Below are 22,722 nucleotides of genomic sequence, written 5' to 3' on the forward strand. Positions count from 1 at the left end.
ACAGCTACAAGAACATTTGTGTCTAGGTCCCATAAAGTGACAATATCTTCTGCAGCAATAGCTAGAACAGAGCCATCACCAGAAAATACAGCAGTTGTCATTGACCATTTCTTGCATGGAAATCAAGTTCTCAATCAGAACGTGGACTAGAACTGTAATGGCAAAAAAATTCTTAAGCGGGATAAGAAAACCAAAGAACTTTTATTCTGATTCAAGACGAGAAATGAGAATGTAAATGCAAGACTAGAAAATATAAATTTATACAGTAAACTATGGATTCTGAAATAGTTTAGAAATCAAACTGGTTTATTTGGCACCAAAAAGTATTATCTACACACAACTACACTTACCAAAATTGAAGAGTATTTTTTTGAAAGAAGTAGAGCACTCGGTAAGGGGAGCAATGACTCACAAATGGAGCAAGGATTGCATCAGAACAATTCTTGAATCCTGACTCAGCCCAATAATAAATTTCTGCACAGACAGTAAAGAATTGAGTGTTAATCTTGAAATCATAACAAGCCTGAAATTTCTTCAATGGTTATATTTGACAATAAAATAATGCAATCAGCTATAAATTCTAAACTAAATAAAATAGAAGCAAATTTAAGAAATGGAAAACAGGATAATATCGGTCTAGATAAACTAAAGCATGTCCCGCATCAATTTGGGGGGAAAAAATATAAGGAAAATAGAGAAAATGCTCAGGCGTGTATGGTGGGCTCACATAATCTGGGTTCAATTGAAACTAGTTTTATAGTGAAAACAAGGCCTTGAGAATCTGATGGAGATCCCAATCATCAGTATGATATCTCTTCCGCAAAGATAACTGTAATTTATTAAGGATTTCACTAAGCAAACTGGAAGTTTAAAACAGCTTGCCTCCCAAATCAAACCAAGAATTTAGCTTTCCACCTGAACATGCCAATCTAGACCTTACCTCTCATAAAAGTGCCAGTTGGTGGAAATCATCAGCAAATACATAATGAAAAGAAAGCTTAGGGCCAACTGGAAAATGATTTCTATTTCAAAAAGAAAAATAATCTGGTATAGATAAATTCTGAAGCCACTTTTCTATGACAAGATCACAACACCTGTACAATATCAAGATCCCGATCTTGAAGACGTTGGCAGGTCACCTTTAACAGATTAGTTATCTGCCTCTCATTTAACCGCTTGGAATATCTCTGGCCTTCCATATTCTTACAAACTGTAACAATTCGTAGCAGACCTGTCAAGAAGATTCATACATAGAAAATGAGGGAAGAGAGCCCAACTCATCCAAATGCAAGCATACGTGCCAATATGGCACACGGGTGTGAGATCCAAGCTTTCAATAGGTGGCCACACTGTTTTGATCCTCTGCCATAACAATATCAAGAACAATCCTAGATGGTGCAGGTCGGCACGTGCAGCAAGCTTGATGACAACCCTGAATTGCCTCTCGCCTGCATTACATAAGCACATATCAGCGAACATTGTTATGAAAGAGAGATTGATGCATAGATATGCCAAATTATATAATCTATATATGGAAATGCTTGTAAAAGGACCTAGGACCACCTTGATCATCATCCTCATCAACAATAGTAATCAGAAAAATCATTACTGATTAAGGGCCCGTTTGGACGGGTGGATTCGAACGGTAACGGACGGCTTAGGATGGATTGCGGAGTCGAATCCCGCCCCATACGAAAGACGACGCGTTTGGGATCGCGATAGGATAGGAATGCAGCCACAGGCGAGGGATTTTTCGTGGGATTAGGTAATCCCTTCGGATTGGCGACTCTGGAGGTGGATTGCGTCTCGAGGCCATCCCAATCCCTCCGCATGCAGTCGGTCGTTGGGACTATGGGATGGGATTGGAGAGCCAGGGCGGGAGTAATGGCGGGAGATAGGGCGGGAGGTGATTTTTCGCGGCCAAACGGGGCTATAAATTCAGGTATAGTGTGGATCGCGATGGCCATGAGTTCCTCCATCATCGTTGCCATCGCTGTCTGATGGTTGGGCTGAGGGCAGAGGTACAGCTTCTTCCTCCCTCTCGAAACCCTCATGTATGTCAAACCCTCATGTGCAGCCCGTAAGATTGCCCTTTGAGATGCATGGCTATTGTCTGCTTTCTGCCATGGCTTCCGGTTAGGGGATTTTTATTGTGCATGTTTGATTTCAGCCAGGGATCTGATAAATACACTATTATATTTACTCTTTTTCTCCTTTAATCTTCCTTTGGTCACTGAATAAATTGGATTATCTCAAATTTCGCTGCTAATATGACTGGATTTTGGGGGTTTTTAACATGTTGCTTTCTCAATCCATTTACTCCCCCAAAAAATGGGGTTGTTGGGTAATTTGCAATCGTTTTCCTGTGTTTACACCGATTCTGCGTTAATCCTGCTATGGTTAGCGCAGAATTTTTGAAAATTTCATTTTGACGCTGCTCATGGCTTAGGGATTTTGGGGGTTTTGGACAATCGATGTCTCAAACCATGAATTACCATGAAAATGGGGGTATTTGGATTTTGGGAGTCTTGTGTTATTTTTTATGTAAAACTTATAGATTTCAACTGAAGCATGGGTAAAGATGATCAACTTCGGATTGCACAGATTTTTCAGTCCATGGAGTCTACGTTATCCTCCATGTCCATCAATGAATTTATCTATAGCCTGTAGTGTTTTCAGTTCTTCAATACTATTGGATTCCAACTACATATACACAGTTGGATTCATTCAACTACATAGTGTCTTTCGACGCCTTATGTTTTCAGTTTTTTTTTTTTTTTTTTTTGTAAATTTGTTGCTAACTTGCAGCCTGGTTTTACTGAATAGAAGGTCATTGATCTCGAACCTTGCATTTGATAAGGATATCTGGTATGTTCCTTTCAACTATCTTACTTTATTTCTGTCCGATTAATTGCATTTGCTATTCATGTCTGATTTTGTCAATGGATATTAATGTAATGGTATTGAGCTGAGCTTTCTATTTAATTTCATTCTGGACTTGTTTGCAATAGTTGGGCTTTGCATATATGTTGGCTATGATCATATATTACCGGTAAAGCCTGTTTTAAATTCTTGAGTAAAGATTCTTCTCTTACATCATGAAATCCACTATTACCTGTGGTAAGAAGTGAAGGACCAATGAAATAGGCCACCGTGTCTTTTACTAGAAGAAATGAAGAATTTCAAGGGATCAATTTACTTGAACAATATAGTTGCAGTCCTTGAAATATTTACTTGAACAATCCAGGGATCAATTTCAAGGACCACTTCCATCATGCACCCTAGAATCATGCTCAAGTGTGTGTGACATTGACGGGGTGGTGGAAACAACCGCTTATAAGAAATTTATGAAAAGACTTACTGATTTGCTTGTTTACAATGGGATATAGGTGCCTGCCATGAATAATTTTGATTTTATTTAATTGTACAAACCAAGGATCTAGTTGAGGACCACTTCCATCATGCACCCTAGAACCATGCTCAAGTGTGTATGTCACAAACAATTTAACAAGCAACATTTGGAAACTTATTATTTCATGGATGGTTGTGTGGAGTTTCATTGACAGTTAATGTACGTAGCAGATATTACACAGAAATCTTCCAAGTATAAAAGCAGATAAATCCTGTATGCAAACCATGCATTTTAGGTTTGCAGATGGGTTCGACACTTGGTACTGTTTGGGTTCCTTGTATGTGGCAAAATCCTATCCATGATCTGGTAAGCTTCTTCACGCAACAAAAAGCAGCTTGGTAATGTGGATTTTTGATGAACGAAAGGGGTTTGGGTCTGTTTGGATGCTTGGAATTTGTTGTTCATCCCATCAATGTTAATTTGAATGGGGGCTTCTAATCACGCGGAGAGAATCTGCATGACCATTGATTTGTTCAGATACAGATTATAGCTATACACAGATGGCCAATAATTGAAGAGTTTGGATGACAATCTCATTTTATTAGGACTGCTCTAGCATAGCTCAATACAATATATTGGGCTAAAATATAGATTAAGTTATTCCTATTTTTAATATAATATACCAGAATTAATCTAAAACAATACAATATATCATAACTATTAGAATTCAAAAACTCAAACCTCACTGGAAAGTCTGTCGAATTGAGTCAATTCGAGTAAACTTGGCTGAGTTTTTCCAAGTCATGAACACTATAACTGGTAATATTTAATCTTAGAAAATGGAGAATCATCCCTAAAAAGCACCTAACCTTTTTTTCATTTGTTCATAGCCTGTATCCTTACCTGATCTAGATGATTGAAGTCTGAAAATGCTTTCAGAAGCCCCAAATTGAGCACCCGTGCAGTCATGAAGAAACATTCACAAATAAATGGGTACTTATTCTTTACACCACAACTAGAAAGTGGCTTGGCTTTAGAAAGAACAGAACTTGTACTATTGCCAGAGCTTGTAGCTTCTTGAGACTGTAATAATCGATTCTCTTCATCACTTCTATGACTAAGTCCATCAATTTTCTCACAATTATCTTTGCCAATCCATGCTGCAACCTCCTCGGATGATGCATGGAGAGCTGTCAACCCTCTAATATACATACATATACATATGAACACTAATCAGGAGGATGCACCTACTTATAATACCAAGGAGAAATGTGAATAGAATATGAACAAAATTGGCAAAAACCTATTTCAGCTAAGAACCCTCACCTTAAATCCAACCGGCTATTATAAAACACATACTTTGGGTCAATTTTGTCTCTTTTTGTTAGATTTGCATCAAGAAAGGGCTCACACAGCTGAAGCATGACTGCACTAAAATTGAAAAACATGCCAGAACTTGCACAAGATAGTGGATCCACCTGTGAATTACATCCTAATCCAAGGTTAAAAAAGCTTGAAAACTTTTATTTCCCACAGAAAAAAAGATTTTGTGCAATATAAAATGTTCATTGCAGTGTATATGGATTTTAACTTGAAAATAGCAAGCTCTGAAAGCAGTCACCTGTATATGAGACCTCGATGCATTCCTCTTGATCAACTCTGCAAGATACTCAAGAACACATTCTCGGGTATCTGTATTTTTCAGAAGAGCAAGCAGGACTTCCCTAAGGCCATCATATAAGTTGTTCATCACAGTCCTTGTATGTGGCAAAATCCTATCCATGATCTGGTAAGCTTCTTCACGCAACAAAAAGCAGCTTGGTAATGTGGATTTTTGATGAACGAATGGGGTTTGGGTCCGTTTGGATGCTTGGAATTTGTTGTTCATCCCATCAATGTTAATTTGAATGGGGGCTTCTAATCACGCAGAAAGAATCTGCATGACCATTGATTTGTTCAGATACAGATTATAGCTATACACAGATGGCCAATAATTGAAGAGTTTGGATGACAATCTCATTTTATTAGGACTGCTCTAGCATAGCTCACATGTGGAAAAATTTCTTGCATGGTTGATTAGGCAGAAAGAGTGCTTTTGACTTTTAATTTTCTTTTTGGTTTTGGTTTGCTTTGCTTTTTGGTTGTTTGAATTCTCTTTCACAGGCACAAATTCATCAACTCAATATTTGCCAATGCATTCATTTTTTTTTTCTTTTGATAGTAGTATGACCAATTAATTAGCAGATCTTGGTTTACACGACTATAACAATGATGTAACCGTTCTATCTATCTAGCTACCTATCTACCTAACTTCAGCAGCAAAACTATTTATGATGACTGCTATTAATGAAATTAGAACTATCTCCTTCATGACACACAAGTCAGGATTTTTCTCATGTTATGGTATTTGTTCCCATAACTATCATCCAAAACTATTTGCTAAGGCTGCATGTGCCTCTGTATGTGGCCATACATACCACCTGGCCTATGGGATATATGAGCTGTTGATCAGGTGAGCTTCACCATGCAGTTGATCGGGCCCATAAATCAGGATAGTCCAGTCATCTGGAGAGCCACATGTGTGCATTCAATGTGGGTCTTTGGCAATTTTCACTAAACCATCCATTGTGTTCCAGCATGTGTGGCCTGCCTGATTTTCAAACCAAATCATCTGAAGGGTAGAACCCTCTTGCATGGCTGAGTTGAGAATGCATTTTCAGATAGAATGTAATTAGTTTTCATGATATCTCTGTTGGTCAATACAGAGTAAATACATCACTAAAATGTTGCTACTTAGTGGGAGAGGTTGTCACATGTATGTGGCTGTTCTATCCTACATGTCTGTAAGTTGCCACTCATGTTTTACTTTAGGATAACTTCACGGCTGTTGAATTACTCATGCTGTACCATGTTAAGCTCTATTGAATTCTATTCATATTTTCATGTAAATGTAGGAAAAAAATATGAGATATGCTAACCTGACATGCAGCATTAAGGTGATTCATGATGTACATGCACACACAACCAGTTGGCAGGTCTGATTTTTGGGCTAGGACTGCTACTGAACGTGATTCATGATGTACATGCACACACACATGTAGGGTTTCAGAACATCATAAAAATCTGTTTACATCTTGGGATGAATACTTGACAGGAGAAATGATCACCTACAACCAGTTACTGCTATCCACCATTTTCTCCTTATTCGAACAGTACTGCAATGCAAGCAGACTTAGTACAAATTTATAAATAAGACAGGTAATGATCACACACTGAAAGGGAAGAAATGGAGATGGATGTAAAAGTAAAATGGGTGTAGGTGAAGTGGGGGCAGTGGTCTAAAGTTTTTATTTTTGGCCTGTTTGATTGTTGTTATGTGAATCTTGCTTGAGATATCTACTTGATATCTTGGAATTTATAGACTTGTGTTTGAATGGTTTCATTGTTTTTATTTTCATTTGCTATAGTCCTCACTTATCCTATAACAATATTTCTCATGTCCTTTTACTTTGATTAACACCAATCTCATGTCCTTTTATATTGCATATTTTAATCATCTCATGCTCTTTTATATTGCATATTTTTATAATCTTCAATAACTATATGCCCGCACTTGTGGCTGGGTGTGGCTGTGGGTGTCTATTGGAAATGCTTACTTCCCATCACAGCCAATCATTGATCAGGACTGTTCATTCCATTTGTTTGTGCCATTATGTGCATGCCATGTCTAAAAAATCATACTGGCTAGAGCGCTTCTTTGATGGTTAGCATCACAAGCTAGAGCGCTTCTTTGACATCATAAGCAATCCATGATGGGGCCTATGGTAGATGTTTCAGATAATGATTGGACCTGTTCCCACTTTGTTTCTCCATCAATCTTGACTCTTCATTTTCAAACCATTGATCTGATGATTAGGATCATTCCTGTATTTGTATACTTGAATGGATGGTCCAAATTGACGATTGGCCATCCCATATATCAGTTTAATGTTTTGGGGGCATTGCTAATGTCCCTGTGAAGGTGGGGATGCTAGCATTCCTATGTATATATATGGGAAATACCAATGTCCCCAGTTTGGCCAGTTGTCAATCCAGAACATCAAAATGTGGGTCAACCATTCTGCTCTGGTTGGCATTTTGTTACAAATGTCCATTTTTTATGAGCAATATACATACATACAAATAGTGGGAGGGGTTTGCTAGGCCCACACACCTGTATAGTGTTGCTCATCATCTACACGCTACAAGTAGGTGCAACATGGTACTGTACCAGATCTGAGCTTTTCATCAGAAGTGACCTTTATGTTTTTCCATGGAAATCACATATGCTAAAACAAAAAGGTTATTTATGATTCTGTTCCACAAATTTGCTCCAACGTGACATTTTTCTTTCCAGATCTACTTTTTGGGATTCCTTCCACTAGTCCAAACAGACTTGACATTTTGAGAACCACCATTACCCATCTTATGCTATGTGCATGTAAGTTCCAAATATTAGTTGTATGATCCTTGTAACTAGGTGGCACTTCCACTCCAAATCATGCTTTAGACTCATGCCCCATTCCTGCTTTCTAACTGTTGATACTTGCTAACATTTTTAAACAGATGTTTCCTCACCTCCAAACCTAAATTTGCACGGACACATATATATAGGAACGGACACCTTGATACTAAATCGCATCAAGCTGGGGATCTTCTTGGAAATAGGAAGATCTAGGATAGGCAGCTGGCTGCTTTGAATTGTGCTTCGTACAATTGCATTCCAAACATATTGGAATTCTCCCTACAAAATATAGGCATCAAACATATGGATTCTTCAGATGAGGATGAGATGAAGAGGGTAATTATGTCTCAAGCGGTGTCAGCTTGTGTACAGGCTGTTGGGGAATATTGTTGCTACTACATGTTCAAACAACCGGCACGTCATAGGGATGATGAGCGAGCGAAGTTCATCAATTCTATTATTCGGGCTAGCGATGGAGATTGTTTAGATCAACTTCGGATGAATCGAGATTCATTTTTTGAACTATGTACGCTGATACGCGAGAAGACAAAACTCCGTGATACTCGTAATGTTAGTCTTGAAGAACAAGTAGTTATTTTTCTACACACATTGGGACACAATGTTCGCAACCGGGTTTTAGGTCACAGATTTATTCGATCAGGAGAGACTGTCAGTCGGCACTTTCACCGTGTTCTAACGGCAATTGTATCACTATACCCCGATTCAGTTAAATCAGCCGGAACAGAGACGCCGTTGGAGATCCAAACAAATCTAAATTGGTCTGCTTACTTTCAGGTAATTTTCCAATAGGTCTGTCATCCAAGTTAGTAATTTTCACTTTAATTCAATGTGTGGTCCTTTCATGATAATTGGTTCGCATGGTTTAGGATTGCCTTGGTGCAATTGATGGAACACACATTCCTGCACATGTTCTAGCGGTTGACCAGGCGAGTTTTCGCAATCGTAAAGGGGTCCTCTCTTAGAATGTCCTGGCAGCGTGTTCATTCGATATGAAATTTACATATGTATTGGCCGGTTGGGAGGGTTCTGCTTCGGATGCGAGGGTGCTACACAACGCAATGACTCGATCAGATGATCTCTTGATTGTCCCAAACGGTACTGCTTATATGTTAAAACAGTGTCACTCTAATTTATAACTATGATTGTATCCGATTTTTCACTTAAGGGAACTATGATTCGAATGTGTAGGAAAATATTACGTTGTCGACGCTGGATACGCTCATTCACCTGGTTTCATGGCTCCATACCGGGGCGTTCGATATCACTTACAGGAGTATCGAACCGGGAGAGCGCCTGCAAACATGAAGGAGCTGTTTAATTATCGACATGCACAATTGCGCAATGCAATCGAGCGTTGTTTTGGTGTTTTGAAAGGCAGATTTCTCATATTGAAGAGCGCTATGCAGTATGAATTTCAAACACAAGTCCAAATTGTGATAGCATGTTGTGTCCTACACAATTATATACGTACCGAAAATGAGTCTCGATTGGACAGCGATTTCGTTGGTATATCTGCAGCCGATGGGGTGGCTATCCCGACACCTGTAGAGGTATCAACTAATGATGAGCGTCAATGGTCCATTCGAGTAACTCGGCGTGAAAAAGATGCTTGGAATCGAGTACGCGATGACATTGTAGCTAGAATGTGGGCAGATGCTCAGCACAATAGTAGGAGTTGATAGTCGATACTTCATGTGTCATTTACATTACATTAGTTGGATGATAGTATATTTCAAGTTTACTTAACTTTAAATTTTCTATAATATAGTCACCCAGTTACGTTAGTTGGATGATAGTATATCGATAATGATCAATGAATTTATCCCTTTTTGGCGTATATGTTAATAGATGTTGTTTTGACGATTATGATTGACATTGGTAAAATATCATACATACTCCGTATTCAGGTGAAATGACAGACTCCTTTAATGTTACATCAACACCGACCCAATCACCCATAAGAACACCGCCGGTTCCCACTCGAAGTTCTCCGCGTGGGAAGACGGTGAAATCTCTAACGAAGCCTCTATCCCAAGCTGTGAAGATCAAATGGACTACTGCTATGGATCAGATTCTGTTCGACACATTTATCGAACAGGTTGCATTAGGGCGTAGAGCTGATAATGGTTTCAAGCGGGAGGCATACCAAATTGCGGCTGAAGAAGTTACGAAGCATACTGACGTAGCCGTCCAGTGGCAAAACGTGTCGAATCGATTGAGATATTATAAAAGAGAGTATAATGCAATGAAAGACATGCTAGCAGCGAGTGGGTTTGGTTGGGACAATGAGAGGATGGTGGTCACGGCTCCAGATGAAGTCTGGGAGGAGTATCTTAGGGTAAGTTTTACTGATTTTTAAAATCCCATCATATATCTCTACGTTGTTTTAGCCCTTAATTACAACTGACTTATTCATATGGCAGTCTCACCCACATGCCGAACGACTCCGAGGGAAACGCATGGAAAGGATGGATGACCTTGCAGTAATTTGCGGATCTGACCAGGCCACCGGACGCTATGTGCAAGGCAGTAGGAGTATGGCTGCATCAGCATCATCTTCTCATCTTCAGCGAGATCTTAATGAATCATGGAGAGAGGTTGATGATATGGATGATACTATTGACCTATCAGAGGATTATGTAACAGACTCCACAGGGACCATTCCATTACCATCGGACAGTCCTGTGATGGGACATCATGACTCCCGCAGTACTCCCACTCACACTTCTGATTTTGATGTTAACCGAGGAGGGACAGGTACACGGAAACGTTCGCGTTTTCCTCGTCCCTGTGATGTATTGGGGACCTCTCTGCAGACCGTAGCCGACTCGATGATGAAATTTGGGCTTGGCGAAGAGGTCAATCGCACAAGCAAGGTTCTTGATGTGCTAGAAGAGGTGAAAGGCCTGACCAGCTCTGAATTTCTTGAAGTTGGTCGGATCCTGAGTAAGGACAAGTCACTTGCGTCGTTCTTTGTCAGTCTCCGACCCGAGCGCCGAATGGAGTGGTTAAAGAAAACACTCCGTGATCACTTTGGTGATGGAGGTGTTGGACCTATCTGACATTGAATGAATGGTTGTCTTAATCTGTTTTTAAAACTGGGCATGTAATAACTTTCTACTGTTGGTGTGTTTGGTTTGTTTTTTTTTTTTTTTTTTTTAACTGCTACTTTGGACTTTGATGTGCTGATTTTCTGGGATTATCATTACCACTATGAATTTTGTGATTATGACTATATCAGATTATTTGTTACTTGTCTTTTCGTATATCTACCAAAATGCATGCATTATGCACGTTAAGCCGGAACGGAGCACACACTTGATTTACTGGAGGATGGTACGTATAACGACCTTTTCAATTCTTGTTCAGGGTAAATAATTCGTATTTGGATTTCTTATGTTTCTCCATAGCATCAAGTTGCTACCATAATCAACAATTTGAAACATTTGTCATCACTAACCCTCACATTTCAATGCAGATGGGTAAAGAGAAGTATTATGTTGTCCTCGTTAGACGTCATCCTGGTATATACGTCACATGGGACGATGCACGAGTAGAAGTGGAGGGATTCAGTGGGGGCAGACACAGGGCCTTCAAGAATTGGAAAGAGGCTGTGGCATGCTGGGAAAGTTATTTCGGAAAGGCTAGGGAACCGTCTAGACCTGTTACAGATTATCCTATTCATCAGGTTGCTGCTTCATCTGCTGAGGTGGACATCCCTCACACGACCACCTCCTCTATTCGACAGACGACACAACCAACCATGGTTGTGGTGGAGGGGGCAACGTCGACTGACGATCTTGGGCTATCGGACAGCGAGAAACTCGTGGCCCTTTTGGTTGGCGTGTTGGTTGTTTTCTTTTCGTTGCTTATAATTTTCAAATTTTAGAAATTATTGGTGTTGTACTATTGAGTATCGCACTTTATGGATTTTTTAGGTTCTACTGGATTTTTTTTAGCATACTGACTTACTCAGTATGCTACCGTACTGAGTTAACTCTGTTTAGACTTACCAACAAATTTTTTGCATCTTATTTTTTGGATGGAAACCATCAAATAGGCGAATCGATGGAATAATGATTTGCACCACTGAAATTTTGATCATATGGACCATAACTTAGTCCGCAACACAGAATAATGATCTCCACCGTTGAAACCATTAATCAGGACTATTCTGATAATTATTTTACTGCCCACAGTGGGGAGGCCGTACGGAATCCCTGCAGGAGTAACAAGGCATGAGGTGATCTTTAACAACTTACTATTATTTTCCGGATCACGGGTCATAATCTCCAGCAAGTAATGGTTTTCTGTTTTCACTTCTGTAGTAGCAAATTGCTAACAGCAAGCATCTCTGATTTTCCTGAATACGTGTCAGCGGTGAAAAGGATCCGAACCGTTCATCCAGTAGGTGCCACCAAACTATCCAAACCTCCCAATCACCACGTGACTTAAATTTTTTAAATTCAAATCGAACGGTCAGGACCATCTGCCAATCCTGAATTTTCTGCCATGGCGGGTCCGGGAAATCCCAACTGTCCGTTCAGAGTTTTTAATTCAAATCTTCAAATCGAACAGTCAGGATCATCTGCCAATCTTGAATTTTCTGCGTTAGTCTGTACTTGGTGGGGTCCAGGAAATCCCAACTGTTCAATCAGAAGTTCTTTGCCATCAAATGGGAACCTATTATGGTGTATTATCCTGGAATGAATGGGATTGAAGCCTAATCCCATGTCTGTCCAAACAGGATGGATTGTTGCAATCCCTGGATTACCTGACCGTCCAAACACGCACAGGTGGATGGATTGTTGCAATCCCTGGATTACCCTGACCGTCCAAACACGCACAGGTAATGGGCGTAGGATCAAGGAAGTCAATGGGATTAGGGACAATCCACTGCCAAGCATTAAAGAGCCTTGGTAAATGTGCAATCCATCCAAAGCCAAGACAATCCCTTTCAATCCACCCGTCCAAACGGGCCCTAATGTACTAGAGTACTAAAAAAACAATAATAGAAACAGTGGAAGACCGGATACTTACATCATACTGATGAAGGTCCATTTGAGTTCCGAATCAGGATGATATCTAGCTGATGGGGCAGATACAAAGTGCAAGTAAGCCAATTCTTATAAATAATCAAGTTATAAATAATTAAATAAATAAATAATGAAAGATATGAAAAAACAGAAAGAAAAATGCCCCAAGCAGATCAAAAGGTTATATACTACATGGAAAGTGATAGAAAAAATAATTATTATAAAAATAAAACATAAAGAAAACATCCATTGCCAATTCTTCTAGATGCCTAAAGCCAAGAAAACGAACTCAAACATGACTCCCTTTCCTGAACTTTTTATCCAACTTGCAGACTTCCTCATTAGCCACATCAAATATCTGTGACCTACAAAAGAAGAATCTTAACATTTTCAGCCTGGGTTGCAACAACAACAACACCAGAAGGATCTTTAAATATGAACCAATCACAAAAAAAAAAAAAAAAAAAAAGAAGAAGAAGAAGAAGAAAGAAAAAGAAAAGAGGCAACACCTTCATCAGTAAATTAAGAAAAGCTAGAGAGGAAATAAATCAAAATTAATACATGATTTGGTATCTAAATTTACGTTTGCAGGTGCATTGGATGCTCAAATGAATTGATCTGCAATAAGCCAATAACTCAATCCAGTGGAGTGTCCATCTAGTTGGTCATCTCCATAGATGGTTAGCTTGTTTAAAAAATTGACTGCACAAACAATCCTAGTCATCAGGGCATTGTGTTGAGTGCTGCTCATAAGCACTTCCTGGAAACATGGAAGATAATGCATTTTTGAGCTAAGAATATTAATAACAAAAGTGAGCGACAGAGGTCGGAGTTACAGGGTTTGCCTCTGTACAGCATAGGCCATATACTGAACTTGGAAGAAGGTTAAAAATGTGGAATAATTAAGTTCTAATCTGATAAAAGAACATGCAATGAAGTAGTTAATAAAGCTTATTACAGTGATGGTTGTCAACCAAAATTTTGAAAAAGAATAAGCATTAAACTCATGCAACAAAAGCAAGGCAATTCATAGCTCAGAAAGAAACTGTTGCTACATAGTGCACTTTTTTTCTTATATCCTTGCCAAACAGTTACTTTGATGGGATCATCTCAACCACTTTATCAATAGCTGGAAAAATGGACAACAAACTACAATAATTCATCAAGAGCTTCCATCATGTGGGGCTGCAACTAACTACCTATTCTTCTAAACTTTGATATGAGGATCCCAACCATCCAGTAAATGGTAAGTAATGGACTGTCTATATCAATTATGTTAAAAAGGTCTAACCATCTCTCTCCCCTCTTCACATGTGCGCCATACCTACTAGTAAAATAAGAACTTCATCAAATCTTAAGTTGTTTTCTTATTGGTCTTTTGGCCTTAATAATATTAATCATCTTTTTAAAAAATAAAAATAAAAAATAAAAAACGAAGTGCCATTTTAAAAAATCCTCATATCCCCAAAATTTAAAAATCCCCAAATCCCTAATTTGTAAAACAGAAAAACCCCAAATCGGGTTCCACATTCAAATCTGTACACCCTAAAATCCCTAAATCCCTAAATGAGGGTCCACATCCAATTAGGAATCCACAAATTACTAAATCCCCAAATTCCTAAATCGGCATTGAGAGACATTGAGAGAGAGAGAGAGAGAGAGAGAGAGAGAGAGAGAGAGAGAGCTACCTCACAGTTGTGAATGAGCTAGCCTTCAACCGAGCTTCAGAGAGAGAGAGAGGGTGCGCGTGCGTAAGGTGCTCGGAAACAGTAAATTGTGGGTGGAGAGAGAGAGAGAGAGAGAGGAAAGGATTAGGGCGCAGCGCCCGTTCCTGCCTAGGGATTGCATACCGAGTAACTAAGTACGCTAAGCGTACTGCGTAAAATCTTGTGGGGCACACTGCGAATGCATATGTTTCATCACTCCGTCCATCCATTTTTCCAGATAATTTTAGAGCATGATGTATAGTATGAGGTAGATCAAAAGTCTGAGTCGACCCCACCACAGAAAACAGTGGGATTGAATGCCTACCATTAAAAATTCTTTGGGCCATATAAGTTTTCTATCAAGCTTATATTTATGTTTTCCCTTATTCCATATCTTTATTAACTTATAAAAATGTCTTTATTAACTTATAAACAGGTTGGATCTCATATAAACATCTTGGTGGGCCTAAGAAGATTTCAACGGTAGGCATTTCTTCCCCAACTTTCCATCTCGTGTGACCAACTTGCGTGTTGTATTCAACTTATTTATGGCTACACTTCCTAAATTATCTTTCAAAACGGATGGACGGAATGGATTTCTCACATACAATTCAGTGGGACCCACCAGCATCCTTGAGCAGGAACTTCGAGCAAAAGGCTTTGCACAAAAACCGCGTCCGACGCGGAAGCGGATTGGCTGGGTACCACAGCCACCGACCTTGCTGGTGTATTGATGTCACTAAGTTCTATGGATCCCAACACGAGGCATGTGTTATATCCAAACCGTCTGTCCATTTGGAGAGCTTGTCGTAAGTATTGAGCAGAAAAATAAGACAAATCCAAAGATCAAGTCTACCACACTATAAAAAGCAGTGGGAGAATGAACGTCTACCATTGAAACCCGTTTGAAGGTCACGGAAGTTTTGGATCAACATGATATTTGTTTTTCGTCCTAGCATGTGTGATATTATTAACAGATTGGATGGAAAGTAAACATTATGATGGGCCCTAGGAATGTTTTAACAGTGAGAATCATTGTCCATAAGAAGGTTTCAATGGTGGGTGTCACTATCCCACTATTTTCTATGGTGGGGTCCACTTGAACTTTAGATCTGCCCCATCAGTCAGATGCAACATTCCATGGTGGGCCACAGGCTTAAAAAATAAAGTCAATCTATGACTTGGGTGGGCCACACCATATACTATAGTTTAGAGGGGTTACCCTCTCATTAAAACATACATAATCATATATTGGGCCCACATAGATGTGATTCATACATCCAGCCCATTATTTATGTGTGTCCTACTTATATGAGAGGTCAGACCAAGTTTCAGCCGCATCCAAAACTCATGTGGGCCCCACCAAGTACTTTTATATATTTTAGGATTTCTTCACATAATTTTAGATGTTATGGCCCACTTTAGTTCCGTATATGGCTAATTTTTGGGATATCCTATGACCCAAAGGGCACACATCAAATGCACGGTGTTGACGTTCTACAAACATCATGATGGGGCCCACACAGCTCAACCTCGTACGAAGTTCCATGAGGTTGACCTTATGGTACAATTTTCCTATTTAGTTAACTCCATGAGTGTTACCCTAATGTGTAGGGCACACCTTTATATATTTTTTGTATATCCATACCATCCTTATGTTTTTTCATCACATTTTAAGATGTCATTGCAAATCATAAGAAGATCTAAATCTCAAGTGGGCCATACCAATCAAAATAATGATGAATAACCATTAAAAACCTTTTGCAAGTCACAAAAGTTTCGATTAATTTGATCTTTGTAATTTCCCTTCATCTATATCTTCTCTACATTATCAACAAGTTGGATTGTAAATAAACACTACTAAAACAGTGGGTTTTTATAATAATGAGTGGAGATGCAGATGCCCTAATGAAGTGATGTGTCCAAGTTATGTTGGACCCACCATGATGTTTGTGTTGTATCCACACCGTCCATCCATTTAGAGAGATCATTTTAGGGTATGGGCTAAAGAATGAGACAGATCCAAATCTCAAGTAGACCGCACCACATAAAACAATAGGGACAGTGACATGCATTGTTAAAACCTTCCTAGTGCCCACTATGATGTTTATATTTAGATCTAATTTGTTCATAAGTTAACAAATACATGGATGAAGGGAAAACACAAATATTAGCTTGATCAAAAACTTCTCGAGCACATAAGAAATTTATAATGGTAGGCGTTCAATCCCCACTTGTTTTTTTTTTTTTCTGATGGGGTCCACTTGACCTTTGGATCCACCTCATTCTTTGGCTCATGCCCTAAAATGATCTCTCTAAATGAATGAACGGTGTGAATAAAACACATACATCATGGTGGGGCTCACATAACTTAGTGATGTCATTTCTTGGGTTCTCACAAGGTCAATAAGTTGTGGCGCAATTTTAACCTAAATATTTGGCCCAATTTAGAAATTTGATCCATTCACTCTATTCTATTAATCAAGAGCTTTGATTTGACTAGTTACTCGCCCCGGTCAGACTTCAGATAAGAAAGATATTAGGTAGACAAGATTGATCAATAATATGATGGGTCATATCTTGTGATCCTACAATTAGATTTGAGTGAAATGTAATCTAAACATTTGAAGTTATATTTTCTCTTTAATCTGGACCGATTAGATTGTCCAAAATCAGTCTAGATCTAAACAAACTGATCATGCCTATTTAAAGAGTGTTTTGGATAGATTTGATTTGTTCGGGTCATATTGAGCCGATTTTTGTTCTATCTTAATTAGCACGTTCCGAACATATCTGACCATTCGGATGAACCTTAGGATGGCCTGATCATAGAATTTGATCAAGTGCATGTTTCCGTGCATAAATGGTTAAAGGTTCAATTAGTAGATATCCCTAGTAATTTAGTAAAAAATCTTCTTTTTTTTTTTCACGGATAAATATCAATTTCTTTTTTAAATTCTTTGTTTTTTTTTTTTTTCAAAATGTCCATTTTTTTATTTTTTTCAAAACTTTTAACAAAATCAAATTTTTGTTATCAAACTTTTCAATATTTTTTTTTTCAAAATACAAATTCCAAATTTTTATTTTCAAAATCTCAAATTTTTTCCCAAAATGTTTTTTTTTTTTTTTTGTTAAACTTAACAATTTTTTCAAACTTCTCAAAAATTTCAAGATGCCAATTTTATTTTTTCATAAGCACCATTTTGTTTTCAACTTTTTAATTTTCGTTTTCAAAATGATATTTTTTAAAAATCAAAATCTCAGTGTTTTTTAAAATCTTTTTTTTTTTTTTTGCAATATGTCAATTTTTCTCGAACATTTTCAATATTTTTTCAAAGCCATAATTTTTTTGAACTTCTCAAATTCCCTTTTCAAAATGTCAGTTTTTTGTCAAAATCTCGATTTTTTAATCTCATTTTTTACATTCAAAATTTCAATTCTTTCGAGCTTCTCCATTTTCTTTTTATTTATTTATTTTTTTTACCGAACTTCTTAATTCTTATTGAACTTCTCATATTTTTTTCAAAACACAATCTCAATTTCTTTTTCAAAATATTTTCTTTTTTCGAAGTTGTCAAAAACTTCACAAATTTTTAAATCTTTTTAATTTTATTTTTCAAAATATCATTTTTTTTCAATATCTTTTTTTTCTCGAAATTATCAAATTTACTCAATTTTCTTCTTCTTCTTTTTTTTTTTTTTCAAAATCATGATTTTTATTAAATAACATTTTTTTTTCAAAAACTCAATTTTTCTCAAACATTGTTAATTGTTATTTATTTATTTATTTAATTTCTCAATGATTTGTTTTTTTCAAAATCATAACTTTTTTTGAACCTCTCATTTTTCTTTTTCAAAATGTCAATTATATATCAAAATATCTATTATTTTTAATGATAATTTTTTTTCAAACTTCATTTCCTACAATACAAAGGATGTATAGTGGGATTTTTTTGTGTGATATTCCTACAATATCAGTTTTGAAGCAAAATAATAATAATAATAGTGTCCACTCAATTGATATAAAAAAAAAAAAAACAAAAACAAAAACAAAAAAGTTTGTTATATTTAATCAATTAATACAAATGAGGCTACATATGAGAAAGATATTGGGCATACAAGATTGATCAACAATTTGAGTGAAATTTGATTTAAACATTTGAAGTTATTTACTCTTCAATCTCGACTGATTAGATTGTCCAAAAACGGTTAAAGGTTCAATTAGTGGACGTGCCTAATAATTTAGTAAAAAATATATTTTTTTTCATAGATAAATCTCAATTTCTATTTAAAAATCACATTTTTTTTTTCAAAATGTAAAATGTATATTTTTTTACTCTTAATTTTTCTTTGAAAACTTTTAACAAAATATCATTTTTATTATCAAATATTTAAAAAATTAAAATACAAAAATCTCAAAAATTTTCTCAAATTTTAATTTTTTTTTTCCTCAAAAATTTCAAAATGGCGATTTTTTTCTTCAAAAGCATCATTTTGTTTTCAACTTTTCAATTTTCTTTTTCAAAATGATATATATATATATATTCAAAATCTCTGTGTTTTTATAAATAAAATTTTCTTTTAATTTCAAATTTTGAACATTTTCAATTATGTTTCAATATCACAAATTTTTTCTAAGTTCTTTATTTTCTGTTTCAAAATGTCTGTTTTTTGTTAAATTATCGATTTTTTAATACCGTTTTATCTTAAAAATTTCAATTCTTTTGAACTTCTCCATTTTTTTAAAAAGCATTTTTTTCAAACTTGTCAATTTTTATCGAACTTCTCAATTTTATTTTAGTTTTCAAAATACAAACTATCATTTTCTTTTTCAAAATATTTTCACTTTTCAACGTTGTCAAAATTTTCACATTTTTAAAATTTTTTTAATTTTCTTTTTCAGGATATTATTTTTTTCTCGAAGTCAATTTCTTTTTTTTCAAAATGATCAACTTTTTTCAATATTTTTTTTTTACCCCCAAAAAATAGATTTTTATTAAATCACGATTTTTTTCCCTCAAAATCTCAATTTTTTTTTATCAAATATTGTTAAATTTTTTTAGACATCTCAATATTCTTTTTCATGTGATATTACAAATCATTTAAATATTAGTTTTAAATTAAAAAATTAATAATAATTTCCACTCATTTGATATAAAAACAAAATAAAATATTCTTTGCATTCAATCAATTGTTGAAAAATAATCTTAGATACAAATATGAACAATTAAACCACTGAAATTCTATTAAAAAACAATTCTTAGACTAGAAAAAAATAATTTTCCACCGTATTCTAAAAAAAAAAATTTTTTTTTTTATAAATGTTTTTAGGCAAAACTCCTTTTATGACGGACCATGATCCATTGCAAAAGCAACTAAAAATCATCGCAAAGTGCTATTTTCGGCGGTAATTTGTAACTGATCATATTCCGTCACAAAATCAAAATCTGCGATGGATTTAATCCGCCACAAATTTACGACGGACCACAATCCATCGTAAATTAGATTTTAGCAATGGATTTAGTCTGTCGCGAAATCCGCTACCTTGAAACTATATTTTCGAGAAAAAGGGGATTGGCGATGGACATTTTTTGTTTACGACCGATTAAATCTGTTATAAGACCAAACGATTTTTTGCGACGGACTTTGTCCGTCGCAAATTCACAATTTTGGCATGGTGATATAAGCCATAACCCAACTAAATGGAGTTAACTAATTCCAATAAAAACAAATGAATTCTAAAAAAGTAGCTGTTACCTTGTACAAGGTAATTTCGATTAAAAAATAATAATAGTAAATTGGTTTTAGCATTATTCCATAAGGCACATGAAAGAGTAGCTAACTTTTGCACGCATGCGTGGCACATGTGCCACATGTGCCAATGTGCCATAAATGAGGCACCCATCTTCAAACACCCCATACGTGCCAAATCCCACTTTCACGCGTGCCACATGTGCCAGTTTCCACATGTACATGTCATGTGACCATGCATCTTCAAGCAATACACGTGCCACCATGCATCTTAAAGCAACCCACGTGCACGCATGCAATATCAATCCACATTTACTCTGCATGTCCACATGCCAATGTGCCAATGTTTAGAAGAGCCACATATGCTTGTCCATCCATCCAGATCCAGGGAGTTTGAAAAACAACAGTTGCTAGGGCAGAATAGTCTATCTATACAAGTCACATCCAGAAATCCCTTGGCTAAACAGATGTGTCCAAAATAGCCTATCGAAACAGAACTTTGATGGTAGCCAAATGGGCCCTAAAATTCCCAAGGAGCTCTAGAATTGGTTTTTTCAAAAATTTTCTAGCAGAGAAACCTAGCAATTGGAGTTGCATATGATGCATTCATTCGACCTTGCAGGCTGATTTAACGTTGTTCCATATGGTGTGGCCTATGGGGTTTTGAATCGGCCCAAATGTATTATGAACAATGAACGGATGAAGTGAAATATATTATTTTTCCAACTTATTTGGAAACAAATCCAAATTTCCTAAGAAAGTTGTCGTTAATGAGCAAAAGTGGGTAATGATGTTTTCTTTGTTGAAAACAGTATCTTTTCCCCACGCTTTCCACAAATCCAAAGTAGGTTTATCAAGAAGCGATATCTTTTCTCCGTATGCTTTTCACAAATCCCAACAGCTCTCCACATTCAACTGAAAATGGTCCTAATATTGGAGGCTGATATCCTTTCCTCACTATAGAAGATTACTGGGGAATTGTCTATCAACGGGGGATAACTAATCAACAGTCTGGTTTATAGAACCATGAACCTCTCTAGTGTTAGAATTGAAAAACCCTGAACCATGAACCTCTCTAGTGTTAGCATTGAAAAACCCTGTACACCCTTGCAAAGTTGAGATGTGCACTTGAACACAAATAGAGAACCTCTCCATCTCTAATTCATTTTCTACATGGAGTGCTTTTTCTTTTCTTCTTCTTCTTTTTAATTTTTAAAATTTTTTAATTAATTTTTTTAATTTTAATTATTATTATTATTATTATTATTTTTTAGGGTCAGAATGTGTTCGTGGACCCTAAAATTACATGCATTTTTTTAAAATGATAATTACAAGCATTAAGATCTCAATTTTCCAGAATTCCAAATCAAATACCAAAATCCCTAAACAACTCCTAAAAACAAAATCTCGACGAAAAAAAGAAAGAAAAGAAGATAGAGAAATTGAGAGGAGATCAAAGAAGCCACCTCACTCTGTCAGGACCTCAACATCCCCATCAACGATCTCCTGCTACGAATCTTTTTAGGGGACAGCCCCAACGACCTGATCTTCGGGGTGAGTGAGCTCGCCGCGCCTACTCCTATAACGCCGACGTACACGTCCACCACCTGAGATGGGTCGAACTTCGGAGGCATCCTTCCTTCGTCGCCGCTGAATCTTATGGTTTTAGGGTTTTTGGAGGGGGAGAAATGTCTAAATGAGAGAGAATGAGATATTGGAGAGGGAAAACGTCCAGAGGGAGTGTCTACGCCGTGAATGCAGGAAATTGAGAGGTTAGGTAGCAAAAACAGTGAGAGTGAGAGAGAGAATGAGGGTTAGGGCGTCTTTGGTGTAAAAAAAGAAAGAAAGAAAATGGATTTGGTGGGCTGGGGTACACAGATATTACTATGCTATTGTGGCCTTGTGGGATCTACAAAAAAAGCTCTTAATCAAATCCACTTCGTCCATCTATTTTAAAATATAACAATAGAACAAATTCCTTAAAATTAAGAAGATCCAAAACTTTGGTGGGACACACCAAAAAAATAGTGAAAATAGCAATGTTGGTTATTAAAGCTGGTACAAATTTGAAAATGGTTTAGAACCGTTCCAAATTAGAAACGGCTTAAAACCGTTTTTAAAGCAAAACCATAGCGGCTCCAATTCCACGATTTTGGTGGTCTCTTCAGATAAGGATGGTGTCTCATAGGTGACATGCCAATGTAAAAAAACATGTATGTTGGTGTACCAAACCAGCTGATGCTTTGGCTGATACAAGGTCAAATTGTAGTTTCCAATGCCAGTTATACTGTGATTGACCGATTTTATGAATTTGAACTGCAGGAATGACCAAGAAGCCATGACTTTATGAAT

The 22,722-nt window shown here is 36.8% G+C and overlaps 4 protein-coding genes across 4 annotated transcripts; 3 read left to right on the forward strand and 1 right to left on the reverse strand.

Moving 5' to 3' along the window:
• Window positions 1–4,091: 4,091 nt before the first annotated feature.
• LOC131258398 (probable ubiquitin conjugation factor E4) lies at window positions 4,092–5,105 on the reverse strand. The gene is made up of 3 exons (XM_058259713.1): window positions 4,974–5,105; window positions 4,679–4,830; window positions 4,092–4,553 (listed from the first exon to the last, which is right to left on the reverse strand). Exons 1-3 carry the CDS (start codon window positions 5,100–5,102, stop codon window positions 4,229–4,231), a joined length of 606 nt encoding a protein of 201 aa, XP_058115696.1. The 5' UTR covers window positions 5,103–5,105; the 3' UTR covers window positions 4,092–4,228.
• Window positions 5,106–8,813: 3,708 nt separating this feature from the next.
• LOC131217531 (protein ALP1-like) lies at window positions 8,814–9,556 on the forward strand. The gene is made up of 2 exons (XM_058212465.1): window positions 8,814–8,972; window positions 9,066–9,556. The coding sequence occupies exons 1-2, from the start codon at window positions 8,867–8,869 to the stop codon at window positions 9,554–9,556; spliced, it is 597 nt and encodes a 198-aa protein (XP_058068448.1). The 5' UTR covers window positions 8,814–8,866.
• Window positions 9,557–9,789: 233 nt separating this feature from the next.
• Window positions 9,790–10,939, forward strand: LOC131217532 (uncharacterized protein At2g29880-like). Its single transcript, XM_058212466.1, has 2 exons — window positions 9,790–10,215; window positions 10,301–10,939. Exons 1-2 carry the CDS (start codon window positions 9,790–9,792, stop codon window positions 10,937–10,939), a joined length of 1,065 nt encoding a protein of 354 aa, XP_058068449.1.
• Window positions 10,940–11,355: 416 nt separating this feature from the next.
• On the forward strand, window positions 11,356–22,720 carry LOC131217533 (ribonuclease H-like). The gene is made up of 2 exons (XM_058212467.1): window positions 11,356–11,723; window positions 22,693–22,720. Exons 1-2 carry the CDS (start codon window positions 11,356–11,358, stop codon window positions 22,718–22,720), a joined length of 396 nt encoding a protein of 131 aa, XP_058068450.1.
• Window positions 22,721–22,722: the final 2 nt, after the last annotated feature.

This window comes from Magnolia sinica, chromosome 10, assembly GCF_029962835.1.
Source record: "Magnolia sinica isolate HGM2019 chromosome 10, MsV1, whole genome shotgun sequence".
NCBI classification, from domain to species: Eukaryota; Viridiplantae; Streptophyta; class Magnoliopsida; order Magnoliales; family Magnoliaceae; genus Magnolia; species Magnolia sinica.

What these genes read in the sequence shown, in the direction of transcription:
- LOC131217532 (XM_058212466.1), top strand. Translation starts at nt 9,790, where the DNA reads ATGACAGACTCCTTTAATGTTACATCAACACCGACCCAATCACCCATA. An exon ending in TCTGGGAGGAGTATCTTAGG is followed by an intron (nt 10,216 to 10,300) that starts GTAAGTTTTACT and finishes TTCATATGGCAG; the next exon opens with TCTCACCCACATGCCGAACG.
- LOC131258398 (XM_058259713.1), bottom strand. Translation starts at nt 5,102, where the DNA reads ATGAACAACTTATATGATGGCCTTAGGGAAGTCCTGCTTGCTCTTCTG. An exon ending in CATCGAGGTCTCATATACAG is followed by an intron (nt 4,831 to 4,973) that starts GTGACTGCTTTC and finishes TGTAATTCACAG; the next exon opens with GTGGATCCACTATCTTGTGC. An exon ending in AATAGCCGGTTGGATTTAAG is followed by an intron (nt 4,554 to 4,678) that starts GTGAGGGTTCTT and finishes TATGTATATTAG; the next exon opens with AGGGTTGACAGCTCTCCATG.
- LOC131217533 (XM_058212467.1), top strand. Translation starts at nt 11,356, where the DNA reads ATGGGTAAAGAGAAGTATTATGTTGTCCTCGTTAGACGTCATCCTGGT. An exon ending in GTGGCCCTTTTGGTTGGCGT is followed by an intron (nt 11,724 to 22,692) that starts GTTGGTTGTTTT and finishes TTTGAACTGCAG; the next exon opens with GAATGACCAAGAAGCCATGA.
- LOC131217531 (XM_058212465.1), top strand. Translation starts at nt 8,867, where the DNA reads ATGAAATTTACATATGTATTGGCCGGTTGGGAGGGTTCTGCTTCGGAT. An exon ending in TCTCTTGATTGTCCCAAACG is followed by an intron (nt 8,973 to 9,065) that starts GTACTGCTTATA and finishes TCGAATGTGTAG; the next exon opens with GAAAATATTACGTTGTCGAC.